Source organism: Hippichthys cyanospilos, chromosome 13 (genome assembly GCF_059441005.1).
Source record: "Hippichthys cyanospilos isolate Australia breed blue-spotted pipefish chromosome 13, RoL_Hcya_1.0, whole genome shotgun sequence".
In the NCBI taxonomy this organism is placed as follows: Eukaryota; Metazoa; Chordata; class Actinopteri; order Syngnathiformes; family Syngnathidae; genus Hippichthys; species Hippichthys cyanospilos.
In genome coordinates, this window is record NC_142381.1 from 17,044,444 (window position 1) to 17,065,883 (window position 21,440).

At 37.8% G+C, this 21,440-nt stretch overlaps 1 protein-coding gene across 4 annotated transcripts; it reads left to right on the top strand.

Annotated features, from left to right (window-relative positions):
• Positions 1 to 249: 249 nt before the first annotated feature.
• On the top strand, positions 250 to 18,851 carry LOC148414070 (uncharacterized). 4 transcript variants are annotated; one of them, XM_088430605.1, is made up of 15 exons: positions 250 to 717; positions 2,724 to 2,837; positions 6,101 to 6,364; positions 7,760 to 8,023; positions 10,089 to 10,373; positions 12,263 to 12,506; positions 12,787 to 12,826; positions 13,025 to 13,128; positions 13,548 to 13,765; positions 13,831 to 14,090; positions 14,204 to 14,332; positions 14,756 to 14,885; positions 14,989 to 15,036; positions 15,500 to 15,547; positions 17,279 to 18,851. In XM_088430605.1, the coding sequence occupies exons 1-15, from the start codon at positions 483 to 485 to the stop codon at positions 17,563 to 17,565; spliced, it is 2,670 nt and encodes an 889-aa protein (XP_088286731.1). In that variant the 5' UTR covers positions 250 to 482; the 3' UTR covers positions 17,566 to 18,851. The 4 variants fall into 4 exon arrangements, 3 of the variants coding, with proteins under 3 accessions (XP_088286731.1, XP_088286732.1, XP_088286733.1); XR_015867541.1 differs by lacking the exon at positions 14,756 to 14,885 and having other exon boundaries at positions 17,279 to 17,334; XM_088430606.1 differs by lacking the exon at positions 15,500 to 15,547.
• Positions 18,852 to 21,440: the final 2,589 nt, after the last annotated feature.

Here is a 21,440-nt window from a genome sequence, read left to right on the forward strand (position 1 = left end):
ACATTCAGTGAGGTTCAAATATACAAATAAATAAAGATTACATTTAAATAGAAGCTCCCAGATAGATATTAATCTCCAGAACAATTTGTCTACATTTTCATGACTTTAAAATCATGTCAAAGTCACAGTTGAACAGTTCGCGTTTCGGCTGTGATTTTGGCGTTTGGCCCATTTCGTTTGTCCATGAGGAGTTGCTGTAGAAGAGACCCTTGAACCCCCCCCCCCCCCCCACCACTATCGCCACTTCCACGCGGGAAAGTCGTCCTCAGCTTCCTGGCAGGAAAAACAAACAAAAAAAAAACTTTACTAGCTACGTTTTTAACAGTTACTTTTAAAACGGTTCCTTGGGATAGACTTGACACCACCTCGACGCGGGGAAGTCTTCCTGGCAGAAAAAAACAAACTTTACTAGCTACGTTTTTAAAAGTTACTTTTAAAACGGTTCCTTGGGATAGACTTGACAACGTTGACAGCGTGGAAGGATGGCGGCTCCTCCCGAAGCGCAAGTAGCGCAAAGAATGTCACAATTGTCCAGGGATGACTTCGAGGAGCTTTGTCGGCAACTGGTGAGCCGAGGTTCGTTGAAGGAGGCCACGTACGGCACGACAGACGAGCTGCTGACCGCCTTGACTTCCTCGCTGGGCGAGGATGAAGCTTACGACCTTATAAATACTTCACTCGACCTAATTTCCCACCGGGTGAGACAACAAGGACCAGGTAACTGCTGTTCTTCACAATTTGATTTAATGTAAAATGACTCACAACGAAGTTTGCTTTCACTTTCGATTGTGCAACCAGGAGGCTAACCGCGTTTATGTACTGTCAACGACTGTCATCACGCGGTTTACGTCGAGGCATATGTTTCTCCAGACCCGTGCGCAATTGCTCGGGAAGAAAAAGACTACATAGTTTTTGTAATTTGCTAACTGCATGCATTTGAAAGCAGACACCAGCGGATGATTAAACAAGCAGGGAGCAGGGGCGAAACTCAATGGTTATGTCAGGGGTGCCCAAAATATTTTGGCTAGAGATCTACTTTTCTTGTAGCCCAGCTCCCGCGAGGGGAGTTGAGTGTAAAAAAAAAAAAAAAAGCCCAGAATTTTGTAAAGAGGTATTTTTTTTAATATCCTAATAATCTGTAATGCAAAGCCACAACACTACAGTGATTCCTTGCAACTTCACGATTCGATTTTATAGGCCTCGGTCTTTCGCGGATTTTTTAGGGGGAAAAAAAGCTATACTGTATTGCGGTTACAAGCTATAACGGTTTCTTGCATGCCAGACAGACGAGGTAACTATAAATGCACTTGGTCCTCCTCAGACGTGGACCTACAGCAGTGTACATATTTACTTAAGGCCGTTGGAAACCTCTTCCCTAGATTTCTTTTATAATAAAATGGTATTTCAAGTTTAAAGTCTCCAGTGTTATCATGTTTGATCATGTACAGATCTGACTTTAATTCAGTGTCCAGGCCGCTGCTAATATGACCGCAGCTGCGCAAGACTTCAAAGGAAAGGCGGAACTTTTCACTTATTGTACAGTGTATAAGGTTTAATCATTTAAGACTGAAGTAAAACTATGCACTGGAGTAATACTTGTCTTAAATAATATGTGTAGCATGAAGACTTTTCACATTAAAAAAAAAGAAAAGTGGGAGCACTATTCAGCAGGTTTTACTTTTCGCGGGGGGATTCGGGTCCCCATTAACTGTGAAAAACAAGACAACTGTATAAGAAATTAATAGACCCTCATCTTGCCAAACAATGTCTAGTAATATTACAGTTTAGTAAACACAGCACGAATAAAAATACACATCTCGGCTGTGTCACGTGTTCAGATTTGTCCAACTGCTCAACTTCCTTTGGCTTGCAGTATTTATCGCTTCTCTTTTCTGGTAGGGAAGAGTAAATTGAGCCAGACACATTTACCAGGCAGTAACTATGGGATGAGATGAGAGCTGTTTATTCATTTTATTTAATTTTATCTTATTTTTTAGCATGTTGGCCCAGAAGCTAAATGAGACTTGTGGAGAATTCACTACCTCCCAAGCAACTGTATTTTGATGAAACAGACAAACTTTGTGAGAAAGCTAGACAATTCTTTCAAATAAAATGTGGGATATCAAGTACTGTATGAAATGAACTGCTTTGGCATGCTTTTATTTTGACATCCCCCCCGAAAGCCAGGTCATGACAATCGTCTTCTACTTGATCATCTTCACCTCCCAGTGTGAGCAGCATTCGATGCAAACAACACTGCGTTCTGTTTTTCTCAATTGAAGTTTTTATTTTTCAGCTGAGTTTTTTTTTTTTTTTTTTCATCTAGTGCAATGTCATGCAGGAGACTAACAATAGTTTGCCGGGTAACCGGTTGACCACGGCCAACCAATGGGTTAATTCATAAAAAGTATCATTCAGATTACAAATGTTTAAACTAGTGTTGCAGCAGAGAACATGTCATGGTAAAGACATTTTTTGACTCCTCTCTAAACAAAATGATAGACATTTTTCCTTTAATTGCGTGCAAAGAAGAATCCAACAACCAACCAAAGATTGCGTTCACTTTTCATGTTGCTGTATACAATTGGAAACTTCCTATAGGATATCAAAAGAAATCCAATAGCGTGGTGTTTTTTTTTTTCATTATTGAACACTGAGAATGCCCAATGGTGTCCTTTTTATCGTTAGACTGGACTCTAGCCATTTGCTGTTTTTTTTCCCAGATTACTCAGCAGGAAGCCATCTTCAAGACTTGGGGCCCAAAATTTTATGGAAGGAGACTGTTCTCGTCAGAGGTTTAAGTGATTTCTTGAGTGACAGTGAAAGCGAGTTCTCTGGTGAGTTGAAACTACCTTTTAGCGACTGTGTTCAGCGTATATAGACCCAAATACAGTATGTCATGCTTCTTTACAGTGTATCCTGTGTATGTGTAATAAATGACATATCAGGTGTGTGCATTGCTCCAAAAAACAATCCTCTATACATGGGCAATGATACAATTCAAGTAAATAACAATTTCAAAATGCAAATATTTGATGGGGTTCGATTCAGCGGTGTCACAATTTGATTCAATATGGTACGGCTGTGACTTTTGTCACATTTATTAAAGGGACCGTGTGTAAGAGTAAGCCAGTTTTTCATTAAAAAGGAATCCATCAAATGATTGTATATTTCAAAAACTTGCAAATGAATGTGTTCATAATGACGTATGTTTAAATATAATCTTTGGTCTAGTTATCATTAAATTATATTACTTGCTTTTATTTTCTGAATTTGGACAGATTTTTCCATTAAACGTTGTCAGGCAGTTTAAATTATTTTCACCATTGTAATAGAAGTACAGTGGAACCCCACTATACAAAGTTAATCTGTTCTGGGGTAGGGATTGTAAGGTGAAATCATCGAATGGCGGGCAATAGATACCTAGGCTAATTAGCTCATGCGTGTAAAAGCCCAGGTAAAAACATCAAAAATGTATACACGTATTAAAAATTGGTAACAAAATCGTATAGTATGTGCTACTTATATATAATATACATGGATACAATTAAATAACATAATAGCAGTACATTTGACCCCTGCTATATGAAATTCCGGGGTTGGGATTGTCAGGGGAAATCATCGTATGGCGGGCAAATCATCGTATGGCCGGCAATAGAAACTTAAACTAATTAGCTAATGCGTGTAAAAGCCCAGGTCAAAACATCAAAATTGTATATACACATTGAAAATTGGAAACAAAATTGTATAGTAAATGCTACTTATATATTGTTTAATATACATGTACTGTATACAAGAAAAAACGTCATCAATAACAAATATATAAATTATTTATTTACCTTTGAGTGACATGCCTTGAGCTTGTTGTGGCCATATTCCCTAGCGATGGTAGCCTAGCCTTGCCTTCTTTGTAATGTATTCCTGTATTATCTCCAGCTTAATTTCCATACCAATCATCTTACTTCTTCCTTTAATATCACTCGCAATTTTAGGACCAATGGCTAACCAATTAAAGTTTGAATTAAGCACTAAAATGCACAACAAATACGATATTGTAAACACTCACACGAGGATCAAGTCTTAGTCAGCATGTTGACATCTTCGTGACCGTGAGCCGACCAATAGCAGACCAGCATCTTAGTGAAGTGTTGCAGCGCAGTCAGTTTGGGGTGACCAGAAAATTGGAGCAATTACCTAAAAACACCTGAAGATGGAGGCAAAACAACATAAACACAGCCAACCCTTAAGGACATGACAGTTGTTTTTGTCTTAAAGCGTAAAAAATACCGTAAAGAGGGGACGAAAAAACCTCGCAGTCCACATTGTAAAAAAAAAACATAAGGCAGTGACGTCATAAACCGGGGCTCCACTGGATTACTACTATGCAGATACTGTACCTAGAATTTCTTTTACTGTAACTGCTTGAATTTGATCATCATAAAAGTACAGTGCAGTGAACCCCCGTGTTACGAGATTAATCTGTTCCATGGTTGGGCTCCTAAGGTGAATTCACCGTATGGCGGGCAATCCAAACCTTTACCATTCCGCCATTTTGAAAGGAGTGAGGCCCACCAATAGCAGACTAGCATCTCCGTCATGTGACGGTAACAAAAAAAATTGCAATTACCTAAAAACGCCTGCAGATGGAGACAAAACAACACAAGTACAGCCAAACACTGAGGGTCATGACAGTTGTTTTTGTCGCAAAGCCGGGAAAGTACTATAAAGAGGGGACAAAAAACTCAGTATTCCACATCACAACATGAAAAAAACGTAAACCAGGGGCGCTGTAACACGGGGGTCAGCTGTATATGAATCCAGGAATAAAAGAACATCTGTGAATTTGGCAACTGAGCAACCATTGACACCAGTTGCTGTAAGTTTTGTTCTGTTTTCTCGATGAGTTTAGTTAAGCTAACATTTAAATGAGTCTTTTTGAGTAATTTGAAACTCAATTCTCACCATGATTATGAGGCTGATTGATCGAGGTCGATAATAAGTTCTGTGCTTTTTTTGATTCAGTGCTTGGCTACCATGCAGGCGATTTAGGGGACCAGGGAATGTTACCGAATCTTGAGATCACTCATTTCGTGTGACGTAAGTGGATGTCCACTGCAGCAAGGCGGTACTATATTGATCCACCAGGTTTAATGGTGGAAGTAGTTAAATAAAACAAAAAAACATGTATCTCAACCAGCTAGCGTTAGCGTACGTCGAGGCCAGACCCGCAGCAGCTTTTCTTTTTAATAAAAACCCACAATGGCTGAAGAAGAGCAAAACGGAAATTGGACCGACTTGACTTTCAGCATTGGCGTCGACGTCAATAAAAAAAGGATTTATTATTGGAAATGAAATGCGAAGACAAACTCTACAAGCAAGTCATGAAAGTCTTTCTAACGAAAAAAAAGAATGGATTTTGTACTGAAATGACTTTGAGACCGCCGTTAATATGTTTTGTCATCGTGTCATTCTTACTCAATTGTCATGTTTGGTTGGGTTTGGTTCTTGTGAGGGGTTTTGTTCATGTTTCTGTTCTACTCGAGTCTGCCTTTTTTGTTAGCGTTTTCATTAGTTTGATTTGGTCCACCTGTCTGGTGACACTTTGTCCAGTTTTGCTCGCGGTTTGGCCCTGCCTATTTTCCTTGTTAAAACGTCCTTTTTTGAGCCACATATTTCTCACTTTTCCTGAATTTTTTTAGTTCCCATTCCTTCCTCCTCCCAACTCACTATGCCCAGACGCGACACTTATTTTAACTTGCCATTTATAATTTAGCGCACAAGCTTGTTAAAGCTTGCCTGCTCTTTGTGAACTTTGTAAAACTTTGTGGACAAATAATTAGAAATTATTATTACTTATTCTAAGTTTTGGCACGTAGAATGAGAAATTGTAATGGCTGATGCGGGTTTATTGATGTTTAAATGCTCTGAAAAATAGCCTGCGTAGGCCTGTAATGCGTACGTGTGCGCATGAGGGGTCCAATTACTGAAGGCCTAAGTGTGAAATGCACAGACCGCCACTATCACACTTAAGCCTTCAGTATGTTCTGTTTGAGTTACTGTATCTGAACTGACTTTTTTTTCTGTTTGGACTGCTTTTCAGATGAATATGCTCAATGGACACTTCGACAGTTGGGGCCTGAGATCATATCACGATTGTCTTCATCAGATTTACATCTTTGGTTTGACTTTCTTGTTCAGGGTTTCTTGAGTTTCAGTGAAAGAAACGAGCTATTGTCCGAGCACTTAAGCACGCCACAAAAGGCAAGGATGTTGATTGATGTGGTTCTCTGCAAAGGTCCAGAAGCAAGTCGGCATATGTTGCATAAACTAAAGCAAATAGATCCTGCTTTTTTTCAAGACTTCTGTGAGTAGAACCGGCCCTTTCATACACCTGCTTTGCCAATTTGGACCAAAAAATGTATCATTAGTTTTTGTTATTCTTTTTGTCATATGCAGTGGGGAAAAATGATTTGTTTTCCTACTTAATTTATTTTTAGATTTGCACACGAGAAACAAAAGTCAAAAATTGATTTCCGATTTTTTTTCCCCACCCCTATTTTGTATTAACCATGAAACAGAAAATTCAAAACAAGTTTTGCTTTTATTACAGCGAGCGTTTAACATATGTATCCCCCTCTTAGAATTGAAGCGCAAAATATCTGCCTTGCATGTAGGGCTGCACCAATTATGGCCAAAATAATAATCGCGATTATTTTGGTCAATATTGAAATCACAATTATTAATCACGGTTATTCATAATGTTTGATCAAACGTGTCTATTTAGTGCACTGTTTTTGAACAACCAGCAAATAAACAAGGCTTCAGTGCTTGATACTACTACTAATAAACTAAAATAAATAAATAAAGTAAATAATTGAAACTAATTCATATGATATGGCAAAAACTTGGCACACGGGGCAACACAGCTAACTTACTTACTGAGTGCAAACCAATGAAAAAACAAGCCTACTTAGAACCAAGCACATTATTTACTTTGAAGCAAATTTTAATCAATTAGCAGTCAAAGTGTCATTTTCGTTCATTTCAAACCAAATTTATTCCAATATTTTGCCAATCAGATTTTCTAAAATGAGTCTCAACTGAAAGCTAGTACTGTATATATTAGAAATCAGGTGAGAATCTCAATGCCACTTTACATAGGTAAATAATATATTAGGGTGAGAAAAGCTGACGCGTTTTTCATGCAAACAGTGGGAAACAATGCCTCCCGGTGGTAGCTTGACAAAGTGCTTGATTTGCCTTGTAATAAAAAAAAGTGCTTGACTTTTTAAATGTTAATATTGCAGAGGATCAGCTTAATTAATCTTGGCAGCCAATATGGTAATCCTGATTAAAATTTCATTAATTGTGCAGCCCTACTTGCATGAAATACTTTTGTAAACAAATGTCGAACTTTGTATGAGATTAAGCGCAAACGTGAAACTTTTTTTCAACGTTGTTAATTTATGAAACTTATATCACTTACTATATAAACTAAACTATTTGGACAAGGTGCTGGCAATTTTGTTGCATACCAGCTATACAATGATAATGACACCCCGTTTGTTACCCTTTGAAGTGCTCATTCCATTTCTATTTTTAAATGCCATGGAGATGACAGCCACTTGTCAGTTTTGCATTTTAAGGTTTTCCAAAATTTCTGAAACTATAACGAATGAATTCCAAGTATTCTGTATGTTTTTATGTTTTATTCAGCACTTGGCAAATGTTCACCTTGTCTGTTTGCATTGTTTTTCAGATGAGTCTCAAGAAAGAAAGCTTCAACGACTGAAGCCTGAATTTGTATCACAGGCATCATTTTCACGTATACATCAACTGTTGGAAGATCTTCGTAAGGCTCATGTTTTGAGTGCTAGAGAAAGAGCGGAATTTTTTAGCCCCTCATATAGGAAAAATAGAGCACAATCTCTGATTGATCTGGTCCTTCTCAAAGGTCCAGAAGCAAGCCAGATAATGATGTTTTTCCTACATCAAAGAGGTTTTACTCTTTCTAAAGTCTCAGGTGAGTTGAAACTGTCCTTTAACAATCATGCTTAGCCAATAGACAAGTGCCATTTCCATCCATTTTCTGCAGCCGCTTATGTTCAATTGAGTCGCACCTGGTTACACCTGGTCCGGATAGAGAACACTCCCCGACTATTTGACGGCTGTATATGTGTCCATATTATATTCCAACAACGTCAACATTATCCAGCCATCTATTTTCTATCGCCACTTATCCTTACTAGGGTCGCTGGTGTGCTGGTGTCCATCCCAGCAGTCTTTGGGCAGGTCCATACTTGGACCACTTCATCTTTTTGTCAGTGCTTCTCATTTTTATTTTTGCAATCCCCCCAGTAAAGAGAAAACAGTTGACATGCTGACTATAAATAAGATTATTATCCGTAAAATTGTATAAGTCTACCTAAACCTTTTTTTTTTATCGTTCTTTAAGATTAATAAAAGAAAAAAAAGAAACATGACTCAACTTTCAACAACTGTTCATCATTTTACAGCGTTTATACGGATTTCAGCTTAGTCTAAAAAAAATAACCAAGTGCATGAAAGTGCCTGAAACTAAAAAAAAATAAAGTCTTGTTTTATTGCAATTACATGTCACGTAAGAAAAACAAAGTCTTTTCCCTGAGATCGTCCGGCCCCACCGCATCATCTCATGCCCCCCCCCCCCCCCCATTTGAAAAACACCGCCCTATGTAAATGTTTAACTAGACTAATATTAAAAGGCTAATTTACAAACGTTAATTCTTGATTCATTTTGGCATTTATCTAAACAGTCTTTGACTGTAATCGAGGTATTTTACCCATTCTTCAGATAGTACTCAAATAAAACAGCTGTTAATTCATTTTGGGATTTGTGAGGACGTTTATATTGTACTAATAAAGTTTATGTTCTATGAATAAAGTTTGACGACTTAGCTGATTGTTTTTAAAGGGATCTGTGTAAGCTTTATGATTGTTTTTAAAGGGATCTGTGTAAGCTTTAGACCGTTTTTCATTACAGACAGCAGGAGGCGCTGCAGGTGCTGCATTTACCATTGTCTGTAGCCATAACAAACATGGCTGTGTCTATGTAATATAATTTAATGATAACTAGACCTCTCATTATATTTAAAACATACTGTTGGTCATGAAGAACACAATCATTTGCATGTTTTTGAAATTTACAACGTTTAAATTTATTCCTTTTTAATGAAACAGTACAGTCTTACACGCCCCCTTTAAAACATTCCCTTAAGTGCAGCGGCATCTAGTGGATGCATGACACAACACCATGTCGTGGATGCATAATGGATGCATAACACAACAACATCTAGTGCAGTGGTCCCCAACCACTGGTCGCGTGGGCTGCACGCGAAATAATGTTTTGGAGATGATTTAGTTTAACACTTCATACGTTTGTGCTTGATCTGAAGTTGAGCTTTATAATCCGGTGCGCCTTATAGTGAGGAAAATACGGTATATGAAAGTTGACAGTGCAAGGTCACAAAACACATGAAAAATCATGTTTGAAAAAAAAAAAGAGACCTATCAAAACTCATCCGTAGTCCTCTGGCCTAGGCTTGAAAGAAGCATTAAACTACAAATGCGAAGAATTCATAGGACATCACTTCCAGTGGTAAATCTGGATAACGAGTACTTTCATGAAAAGTAATTCTCATTACTCTAGCGGCTCTCAATCTGAGGAAGATTGATAGCATACACTAGCATTTTTTTCCTCCCAAATTTATCTGTGTAGTAAAGTAATGTTAATTGCAATATGTTTGCGTTTAATCTGGCTGTTTTCATTTGTAAACGTTCAAAATGATAATATGTATAATATGAAAGTGACCACAAATATTGTTAAGTAAAGGTTTAAGGACTAAATCCGTTGTTTCGTTTTCACACTTACTTACACTACTGTATTTTAGAGCTGTCAGAAACGAATCATTTGTGCTGTCACAAACAAATTATTGTGATTAGGCGTCCTTGACTGTGTTCTAACTAGCGATGTTACGCATGTACACATTAATGGCGTTTTTGTTGAAGGTAGACATCTGACATGATACATTGTTTGCTTTGTTTTTCAGGTCACAAGGGGGAATCGAAGCTTGAAGATCGTCTCAAGCTTCTAAAGCTTCGAGAGCCCCCTGTGTTTAGGTCAGAGCTTTTCTCACAGCAAGTTTTAAGTCGACTGATGGATGAGCTAATGGCGGATCGTATCTTGGATTGGGGGGAAAAAACTATGATAATCTCTTTGAATCCGGATACCAAAAGTATGGTGTTCCATCTGAATCACTTAGTCGGCCTGAAAGGGCCAGAAGCAAGAATGAAGATGGTTTCTTTTTTGAAGCGTATCGAGCCTCGACTCTATGGTGAGTTGTAGCTTTTTCTTTTAGCAACCTTGTTTCAACCATTAACTCGTGCAATACCTGGGACATTTTTTTTTTGTGTTTGTTCCCAGGCATTCAATCCTAGATACTTAAGTTTTGTTTTAACACTGAAGTGTCTGAAAAATAATGTCTTTAATGTGCTTAGGTAATGAATTTACACTTAAGTATCTGGGATTTAATGTTCGGACTCTTAAAAAATGAGTGATTGAGTTAACCATCATTTTTTATCAACCAGATGCACATATATTATTTATTTATTTATTTATTTATTCTTTACCAATTTTTCTTTCTTAATTTACAATATGCCTTTTTAACTGAGCTGTTTATTCTCGGTGTCGCTACAGTTACCTTGAGAATAATAAGTTACTGATGATTGATTTTTAAAAGTGCCTTTGTTAGATTTACAAGTAGGACTGCAGAATCAATCGAATTTTAATCGCGATCACAATATTGACGGTCTTATTAATATTTAAATAGGGGTGTACCTTACATATCAAATCAAGCACTGTGTCATCCTACCACCAGGGGTCAATGTTTCCCATATGTTTGCCTGACAAAAGCTGATTTTCTCACCCTAATATATTGTATTATTTATCAGTGTGAAATGGCGTTGAGTTACTCATCTGATTCCTATTATATACAGTGGTAGCTGTCAATTGGGACCCATTTTGAAAAATCTGATTTCCAAAAAAATTGAATGAATTCGGTTTGAAATGACCAAAAACGACATTTTGGCTGCTAATTGATTAAAATGTGCTCAAAAGTAAATAATGTGCTTGGTTCATTGGAATTGGACATTGGAATACATTTGGTTTTAAATGACCAAAAATTACATTTTGACTGCTAATTCATTCAAATCTGCTTAAAGTGAACAATGTATTTGGTTCTAAGTAGGGTGAGGCTTGCACTCATCAAGTAAGTTAATTATTAACTTTATTAATTTTAGTTTTTTATTATTTGTAAGTATTTAGCCTCTAAACCTTGTTTATATACTGTTTGTTTAAAAATCAGGGCAATAAATTGACATGTTTGACTAAACATGATGAATAATCGTGATTAATAATTGTGATTTTAATATTGTCCAAAATAATCGCGATTATTATTTTGGCCATAATCATGCAGCCCTAATTACCAGATACTTTAACAACTATATTCTACAGATGCAGACAACCACACTCAGCGTATAAATTTACAACCTGCTTTGCGTTTATCATCTGTCTTTATCTTCATTCATGAAATTGGACCTGCAGATGTATTTATCTTCAAAATATTAAAAAAAAAAAAAAAAAAAAACTAGCAAAGCACTTCCATTAAGAAATTGTTTGACAGGAGAGGTTTTTTTTTTTTTTTTGGTACATTACAATTATGCTACATTACAATTATGTGACACTTTCACCATATCAAATGAAGTCCACACCCTTTTTATTTTACAGTACATGTGGGGCAAACATCAAACAGCTCCTCGCACACCATGCAAGACATACATAAGATAATACACTTCGACTCACAATTCGCCACTTGCTGGTCTGTAGTCAATCAGGCCTGTAATGTGGTCAGTGAAAATGAACTGGAAAAAAATGGTGAGCCCCAGTAAATTCATAATTTAACAAGCTGAGAAATTCTTTAACATCCAGGGTCAGATATCTTTGAACAGTCTCCTCTATTTCCCTATGATTCAGGTCGCCACTCAAAAACTGCATTTTTTTTGTTTCCTTGGTTTAGCTTTGTCCGTGCTTTGTATTTATTCGATATTATACATTAAGGTTTGAAAGTTGTGGGAATTATTTTGAAGGGGGCAAATGGTTTCATGCCACTGAACACCAAATTGTTGTAATGAACTGGGACATGTAAACCTGTTTTTTTTTCCACAGATCACTGCTTTATTGATCTACATAAAGACATGCTGATTAACATGATTGCAGATGTTGACATGATAATAAGAGAACTCAATATAAGGGGAGTTGCTACAAGTGGTGATATCAAAGCCATCCAGAGCCCTCGCGAGAAGATGTCAAAAGTCATGGATAGCCTGAAAACTGTGAAAGAAAAAATAATCCTTTGCAGCATTCTTCGGGAGCGGGAACCACAAACACTGAAAGCAATATCATTGAAAATGTAAGTCTTTACACCAGTAAAGAGCTTGAGTTTTGGTTGTGGCTATGGACTCAGCCAAATGAGGGTTAAACTAACCATACACTTAACCCACAGATATTCCAATGGTGATAGTTTGTCTTGCTATTTCTTTAAGGCATTTAGGTATGATTTTTAATTATGAGACAAGAAAGTCTCTTTTGAGCTTTTGAGCCCACAGACACAGAACACACATTTTGAAACCTTTTGTTTTAATCTAGTATGAATGTGTACGTTTTTTTTTAACATTCTGAACCACTTTCAGGGAAAGCGAGCCATCATGTAAACACTTTGAAATGGTCACAGTAAGTACATCTTATACTAAATGCAGTCTTCCTTTATTTGTATTCTTGACCTGATCCCGAAAATAAACCATAAAATACCACTTTACTTCCTTAATTCTTTAATTCATTTGAATTCAGCATTCTATAAGAATTAAGATCTTATTTACTTTGAACTTATCACTTTCATTTGTCAGTTGTATGTTACGTTCCTTTAACCAGGCAAAATGGTTTGCTGAAATTGCAACCGTCGCTGAGGACGAATGGACTAAACTTGAGCCGCAAGTCAGCCAAGACGATGATGATGATGGGTGTACCTGGTACAGGTGAAACATATTCTCAGCACTCTTATTGCACTCTAAAGGAGAGAAATTGAGATTATGGCGTCACAACCAGAATTTCAGGAGAACGCATATAGCATATTTAAACTGCATATCGTACAATTTTATTTTCATCAGTCGACTGAGCTTTAATGAATTTCCACACGCCTCCTACAATGCGCTTATGTATCCCTAGTTGGGAAACATAGCATTGGAGGACCCAATCAGAGGCAGTGTTGAGGGGCCACACTTGATTACGATCTTAGGCAGCTTTGAAGCTTTTTCCTCTTAGGGAAAGGGACTGCAGCACTATAAACAGCACCTCTGAGTTGAAAAAATATTGATCACATCAAATCACATTTTTGCGGGCTTGTTTTTTCCAATTGCAGTTTTAAGTTTGTTAACTGTACTTTGTGTCCCGCCAGCTTCATGTGTGAACCAGGTAAATATGAATGCAGTGTCTCGGGCCTGCGTTGGACTTGTAAGGATTCGCGTCTGAGGTTTAAGTACCGCTTTGGCAAGTGGTGGGAGCTCGAGGACAAAATGAAGGCCTTGCAGTACATTCCTGCAGGACCCCTAATGGATGTCACTGTCACTGATGGGCAGTTTGATGAGGTCTATCTGCCTCACTGGATCTGCACCAGTAAGTGAAACTAACTGAAATCAGATAACGTGCAGGTTAACAATGGTGGGTTTTTTCATGTGCAGCTGTCGAGCCTTCGGCTTTGGAGTTTGCAGTTGTGCGTTCAGATGTTGACGGAGTTACTGTGGAAACAGTGTCCGAGGTCACACCATCCCATGTCAAGCTAACACGGCCATTTTTCTCCGCAAGAGGGGTACTCCTTCGGATTTTGCGTTGGATTGGATTTTCCGTGTCCCTGAAGTGCAAAGTATTGATATATAGGACTAAGAAAACGTTCCTGACACTGCATGTTTATCTGATCCCGAACGACCCCGCCGTTGAAGCGGTCAGTCTCTTTTTTAATGGCACAAGAGTGACTGCTGCTGTCAAACCTTTGCTGCTTTAACTTTAGATGAGGATGAAGCGTCGTTGTGATTGTAGTGTGTTTCTTCATTACAGGAGCTGAGGAAGAAAGCACAAAAGAAAGGCTATCAAAGTATTGAGAAGCCTTACCCTCAGGGGACCTTGCAAATGGATGACCAATTCACACTCATAACTAACGTTGACGGTGCAGAAATAACACCAGATGTAAGGCTACGCTATTTTGTTAATGTAAAAAAAAAAAAATCTATTGTGCAACTTCTGTAAACACGAATGTTAAGCGCACCTGCTGTGTGATGTTATGATGTCCTCTGTGCATGCGGGACAGGTTTCAGCAATCTGGCGTTCGCACACAGGTCACATACAGGTCGCATTTGCTTGGAAATGTGAACGACCTCAAAAAAACATTTCACAAAAAATCATAATTGAGCATTATTGCAACAAAAAGCCTGTTAAAATCTGCCAAGTTGTCATTGCAAATGAAATACTGTTCTTCGTGGTTAAATTAGTGTAAAAAAAAAGACTTGTATTTGGATTAGGGGCCTAAAGCAGTGAGCAATGCTGCCATTTTCAACCTGACCTAAACGATAGTCATTCTCAAAACAGACCCCTTATGTATTTCTTTCACAGAAATGTAGGTTCACGTATGAAAGTTGGGACCCAAATTGGATTGAGGTGTTCATCCAACAACCAGGGGATCGATTCACTCTCGAACTTAAAAATGCAGCTGGAATAGTGTGGAAATGCACTATTCGACAATGTGTGTGCTGATTTTTTTTTTTTTTTTTTTTTTTAAATACTGCATGCTTTACAAGAGCATTATTGTGGTGTTTGCTAATCAGGTTTTTTTTTGTCCCCCAAAGTTGATTACTCGTGTGTTGGACTCATTCTGCCTGAAGTGACGACGTATGGTAAGTGTTGATTTTCCCATTAATTTTTGTCGGAACTTGTCATCAGTGTTTCCTCTAAACTGCGCGCGTGCGCAATTGCGCACTGCTCGCATGTTCTCAGCACACAAGAAAAGCTATGTTGCGCATAAAACAAAATGCAATATAAACATATTAAGTGATATCTAATATTAGACCTCGTGTTATCTGAAAAATTAGACCAATAATCTTGTTTTCTGTACCATTTTGCATCGTGACAGCGAGGGACAAGTGTCCAGCCAATGATACAATAAGTTTCACTTCCACTATTCATCCAATCAAACGCATGGACAGAAACGTTCCCTGCATATACACCCGGTGCAGGTTAGCTAGCAAAGAGTGCGGAATTAAGAGATGCACATGCTAACCTCTTTTCTTTGCGAAACGAACGAGCAGCGATACATCCACTCATCCAGCAAAAGTAAAAAAGAAATGCGCTTCTTTTAAGATGGAATGACTGTTGGAGTATATGCAAGTAGAAGAACAAGCGGTGAAAGTGAGTGAGATTTTTTTTCTTCTTCACAACGTGGCTCGTTTATTGCCATGAAGACAAGTGCTACATACATCACACAGTCATGTCTAAAACACTTATTGCTCAAGATATAAAAATGATATTAATGACAAACGTGTTGAAAACAAACAAAAATAGTTGTGATTTGTTAAGCAACATTGTGCGGGTTAAGACTTCTGGCTGCCTGGTTTACTTGTATGCTTGCCCAGGTTCAAATACAATAAATAACATTTAAAAAAGAATTCACAGGTCTATCTTTGATTCAGTAAAATGATAAATGTATTTCCATAGTAGTTCCAAAGCTCTTCAAACAAAAATACTTTTAATAAAAGGCATACATTACGGTAAAGAAACAGTTTTCTCTAATCTGCGATCAACCTCAACTGCCCCTGTGATGCTGGCCTAAGGCTCTTAAAGGGCCAGTATTATGCACCTTTCCCTCTGCCTTAAAGGGGCAGTAACATAAATTCCATTGGGCAGTCAAAACAACCCAAAAACAAATAAATAACTTTCTAGCTCGTGGCCATTACAAAAAATGAAATTGAAAGTAACTCTGTTAAGTGAAATGCTGTGAATTGGCTCCCTACAAACATGTCAATCACAGATGCATCGGTCTCCGTTATTGTTCCTGGACAACGCTTTTCACCTTAGCTATCCCTTCATAAACGACGGGATAAGTACCCAAAAGCACATTACTCAGAGCCCCCCTCCTTCCTTGCTCATGAATGAAAAAATGTGAATTATGTGATACCGGTCACCTTAGGAGCGGCATCAGATATGTGCACGGTGACTCACTGTGTGCATGTCAAAAGTTGCTCACTGTGGTCCAAAGCCTGCTCAGGGAGTTTGTGTGAATGCTCAGGCGCATTGAAAATTAGAGGGAACATTGCTTGTCATGCGCTGTCATCTGCTTGGTGTGGCAAAACACCTCTGGAACGGTTGGGTTCGTCGAGGGTTAACTCGAAAAGGGTTTCGGTCCGATTCAGCGTGTTGAATCAGTTCGGGGCCGTCGGAACAATCTTCACTCTGAGTGGCTGTTTAGCTAGCGAATTGCCGACAAAAGACAAAATGTAAACCGGTAGTGATGAGCACGGAAAAAAACAAGTGGGGCAGAAGTTGAAACCTTTATAATGCACAATTTTATTAAGAACAGCGTAATTTCTCTTATTTATTTTCACATCCCAACATTGGTGTTTGAAGTAACGGCTATGTGCACAGAAAAGCCCAATGAGATCTACCATGAGCAAAAAAGCAAACCTTCTGCTTATTTGCATATAAATAAAGCTACAGATGTGACATCCGACAAAGAATTGCATGAAATGTACACTACATGGTAGGGACACTATCGCCGCAAATGGCTTGCGCAGAAGGTACGTAGTACCAAATTCCCCAAATGGACTTACCCTTAATTTTAAGGTCAAATTCTAGTATTGTCTACATTACTGTGTAAAGGACGCACCAAAAGTTTGGCGACGATTTAACTACTATAGCAAAACAGAATTAGTGTCATCTTTGTAAATTCTTCATATTTTTCTAGTGTTCATTGCGCATTAAGTGTGTTTCAGATTTCCCACATCGGTTAGTGAACACCTCATTGTATACCATCTTAGTTTGAGTACCATTCAAACAAATGACGCATAATTAAGCAATCTTCTATTGTGACTATTTTTCTTTTACTTTTCTTTGTTTTTAATTTTTTTAAATATTTTCTTCCAGATGACGAGCTTCGCAGAGTGAAGCCTGAATTTGTGCAAAGGGTCAATGAGGTAGTTATTGATCAGTTAATAGATGACCTCTCGGGTGGAGTCCTGAATGATGGTGAGGAGGAAGCGATAAGAGAGGAGAACAGGACCTGCCAAAAAAAAGCACAGGCGCTGATCAGAATGATAATAAAGAAAGGAGCCGCTGCATCTATGAGGATGATCTTTTACCTTCAACGAAGGGATCGTACACTTCACGGCCTGCTGCAGCTGCCCTCCATCCCAAACCTGAAAGATAGCTAAGAGCTTCTGGGACCTCCAGAAACTGGAGAGTCAAAGTTCACATCGGGATTATGCTGTACTGTAATATGGGCGGCATGGTGCGCAAACACAACCGCCTTGCAGTCTTTGTCCCTTTTGCTGCGGCTTTTGTCATTATGAGGTAAATGTTTTGTTTTACATTTACGGACTTATTGACCAATACCACACACACCTTTGCCCAGGTTGTTAAATAAAACCTGTTTTTTATTCAGAAAGTTACTTTGGATGTGAAAACACATCACCTCGCTGCCAGTTCTGGATTACAACAATAGAAACCTTGTATGACATAGGCTATACTTAGTTATTTTTAATGTTTTTATTCTGATATGAAGTACAGCCAGTTGGAAGAAAGAGATTCTTCAAAGGTGGTAATTATTGTATATAGTTATTCTGCAACACAAACGTTAAACTTTATTCCACTTTAATTCTAGATTTAAACATAAGGTGACTAGGAAATGCAGTGTACCCCCACCATACGAAACTAATCCATTCCGGAGTTGGGATCGTAGTGGGAAATCGTCATATGGCGGAAAATAGAAACCGATGGTAATTAACTAATGCGTATAAAACCCCAGGTAAAAACATAAAAAAAGGTTATGCACTGCTGGACAGTGTCACCATTGGCCAAGACAATCACCATGTATAGTTGAAAAAACAAACAAAAAAAAACCATACCTGTGTACCTATCATATCTTAATGGAATGGCATTATTTTTTATATATGCATTATATACAGTCCATAACACAAATTGTATTGTTTATCCATTTTGCAGAAACAACAGCTTATAAGGTGGTTTTTAATTGGTCCATATTTTTTTATTGAAATTACGAACACAATTTGCCCATGCTCAAATGTTAACAATTGCTATTAGCATTAGCGCCTTAGTGATTACCATTTGAGGTCAATGTTATTTATAATATGTGGACAAAATTCACCGTTACAACAATATTCCATGTGCCCCCTAATGGTTAAAATTTGAACACCTAAAACCGAGCTATTGTAAATAAGATTGTACTGACAGTTAATACTCATGGATAATACAACCTTTGTGCCTTTTGGGAAGTTAACAACTTTTCATTACGTAATATTGTCTTTAAATGAAAGTCCGCTGACTACAAAATTATTATGTGTTTCTAAGCAACAAAATAGTATCTGCCTTTTGGCCACTAGGTGGTGCACCAAGACAACAAATGGGGTGGTAAGTAGGTCTTTGCATATGGCTGTTGTCTGTTTGTATTTGTAGCATCAGTAAACGTACTGTTGTGTTATCCTATTGCCACTTTGCAATAATTTTAAGAGTCTTTGTTTTTGCCCTTAAAAAAAAATTGAAGCTGATCCTAAACTTTTAATATTGTTTTGGCCGCCCTTGCTTTATGTCAGACATGTCCAAAGTTCGGCCCGGGGGCCAAATGCGGCCCGTGGTCAATATCCATCCGGCCCGCAGCCTCCGTCATAAAATCAATAACGTCTGGCCGGCATGGAGAATTAATACATTGGGCAGCAGCGCCGTTACCTGCGTGTGCTAAATGCTGCCATCGATAGGTTCAATTAGGAACAGCAAATTAGTATATGAGAAATAGACTGTATGAGCCCCTAATTTTCTAAAATGGCGACAATCAACAAAAGGAGGGAAGTTGAGCTGCAGTGTGACGCAGTCAGCACCAGCAGCTTTATATCGCCAACTTTTACTGAGAGCCGGATAAGGACAAGTTTCCGAGAGATTCGAGCATTTGGTAAGAAAATGCTAAGCTTGTTCGGGTCGACGTATTTGTGTGAGAAGACATTCTCGGTTATGAACTTAAATAAGAGCCGTGTGAGGACACGGCCATTGGACTCTCATTTACAAGACATCTTGCGCATCCATTGTCCTGCACTCCAGATGTCAGTTTCACCCATCACACTCATGCGGACAAGTCATTTTTCATTTCCGATAAGTCTGAAAACGTTTTTTTTTAAGTTTTCACTCAAGAATAATAAACATTTAAAAATCTAATCAACATTTATAGTTACTAATTTCATATTTTAAATGAGCCCTGCACTTATTTCATATTTTAAATGAGCCCTGCACTTGTTGATATGACTATTACTTGCTCATTTCTCTGTTATTGTGTTTAAAAATTCTATAAATATGAAACTGCCATGGTGAGATATTTTTTTATGTTTCAAATGCAATTTGCATCCAAGAGTACAATTGCTTCTGTTCAACTGTTACAAAAAAGTTAAAGTGTTAAAAAAAGTTAAGTGAATATTCAATTTCAATATTTAATATCAATTCAGTTTTGATATGCATGTTTGAAATGAACCGAAACACATGCTTAAGATAGCTGACATGAAAATAAAAAAGTAAATGTTAAATGTATTTAAATTAATTGCTGTCATATGTAAAGAACGACTGCCAAGGTTGCCCCCCTACATTTTTAACACACCAAATCTGGCCCAGTTTGCAAAATGTTTGGACACCCCTGCTTTATGTCATTCGTATGACGTAAGGTGGTGCAAACGTGGCATGTTTGGCTGACTTACAGTATTGTTAAAGTCAACGTACCCAACTTTTAATCTAATTTTGGCCGCCCTTGCTTTACTTATGCATGAAAGGTTTGTGATGGTGCAAAAGGTGATGCAAACATGGTGTGTTTGGCCAACTTGCCCAACCTGGTCAACTTTTTTTATTAGCCTTTAATTGAATTGAATTTAAATGGGTGCATCATGTGACAATGTGGGACGAAATTTCTCTTTGCAAAAACGGATCCAGACCTTTACCAAGCTGTGAACGTTAGAAGAGAAATGAGATATTTTGCCTTGGGTAGAATGGGGTTGGGGTGGGGGGGGGGGGGGGGGGGACTACGGGTTTATTTGAGGGGTACTCAACCCATACTCAGATGACAAGACTTTTTGTACAGTTTTATCTTAAAGAATGTATTTTCATAAATTCTTACAGTCTAAATGCTTCCAGTTGTAACCCTTTAGAATAAATGCTGCACTTTTATTATGAGGTCTGTGTCTTAATTAGGGGGTGTCAATACTTATGGCGGACAATTACATGTCTGTAAAAAAAGATAAGAGACCCGTGATATTGAAATTTACATTTATTGCCTTTTAAATAACTGATTAGAACTATATGCTACTATAGGAAATGGATGGATATGGATGTTTTTCTCACAAAATATCTCGACAAGTTAGGACACAGGAGGGCGCTGTTGGCTTGTGTATGAAAAACGGCAACCCGACTGCAGAATAATGACGCTAAAAGCACTTGGAAATGATTCTGTATATACTGTAGTACAGTTTAAAAAATGCCTTTAAAAATACTAATCACATTGACCCCGGATGTTGGTCCTATCAAAAGAGTGAAAATGCTTTTATTCTTTCACAAGGGACCCCACCTTAAAAACTCACGTGACATTAAATCTAAACCAACCTTACATTCTATGCATCTCGGCATCAAAATTAAACAGCCATTATTAAAAAATACATTATATATGAAAGCAAACATGTATTTCAGCTTTATAACTACTTTGAGTACTTTCAAGGTAACTTACAAGTGAATATAAACACAAATAAGTGGTCTGCATTCACTATTCTTTGCAGTCATATTTTTTCAGTCTTTACATGGTTTCTTACAGCTCCCTGGCAGACCCTGGAGGTGAATACAGTGTTACCCGGTATTTATTTTTGCTTTTCATTGCACCTGTTATTATTTTTAAATATAAATCTAATAACAGCAATACATTTAATAGTAAGACATGATTTTACTAAATGGCACTATAAAATAGAATGTGTAGTAAGGCATTCAAAAATCTTCCATGTATTTAAAAAAAAAAAAAAAGCGACCATGTTTTGCAAGGCTTTTGTTCGAC

What these genes read in the sequence shown, in the direction of transcription:
- LOC148414070 (XM_088430605.1), top strand. Translation starts at nt 483, where the DNA reads ATGGCGGCTCCTCCCGAAGCGCAAGTAGCGCAAAGAATGTCACAATTG. An exon ending in TACTCTTTCTAAAGTCTCAG is followed by an intron (nt 8,024 to 10,088) that starts GTGAGTTGAAAC and finishes TTTGTTTTTCAG; the next exon opens with GTCACAAGGGGGAATCGAAG. An exon ending in AAAGCAATATCATTGAAAAT is followed by an intron (nt 12,507 to 12,786) that starts GTAAGTCTTTAC and finishes AACCACTTTCAG; the next exon opens with GGAAAGCGAGCCATCATGTA.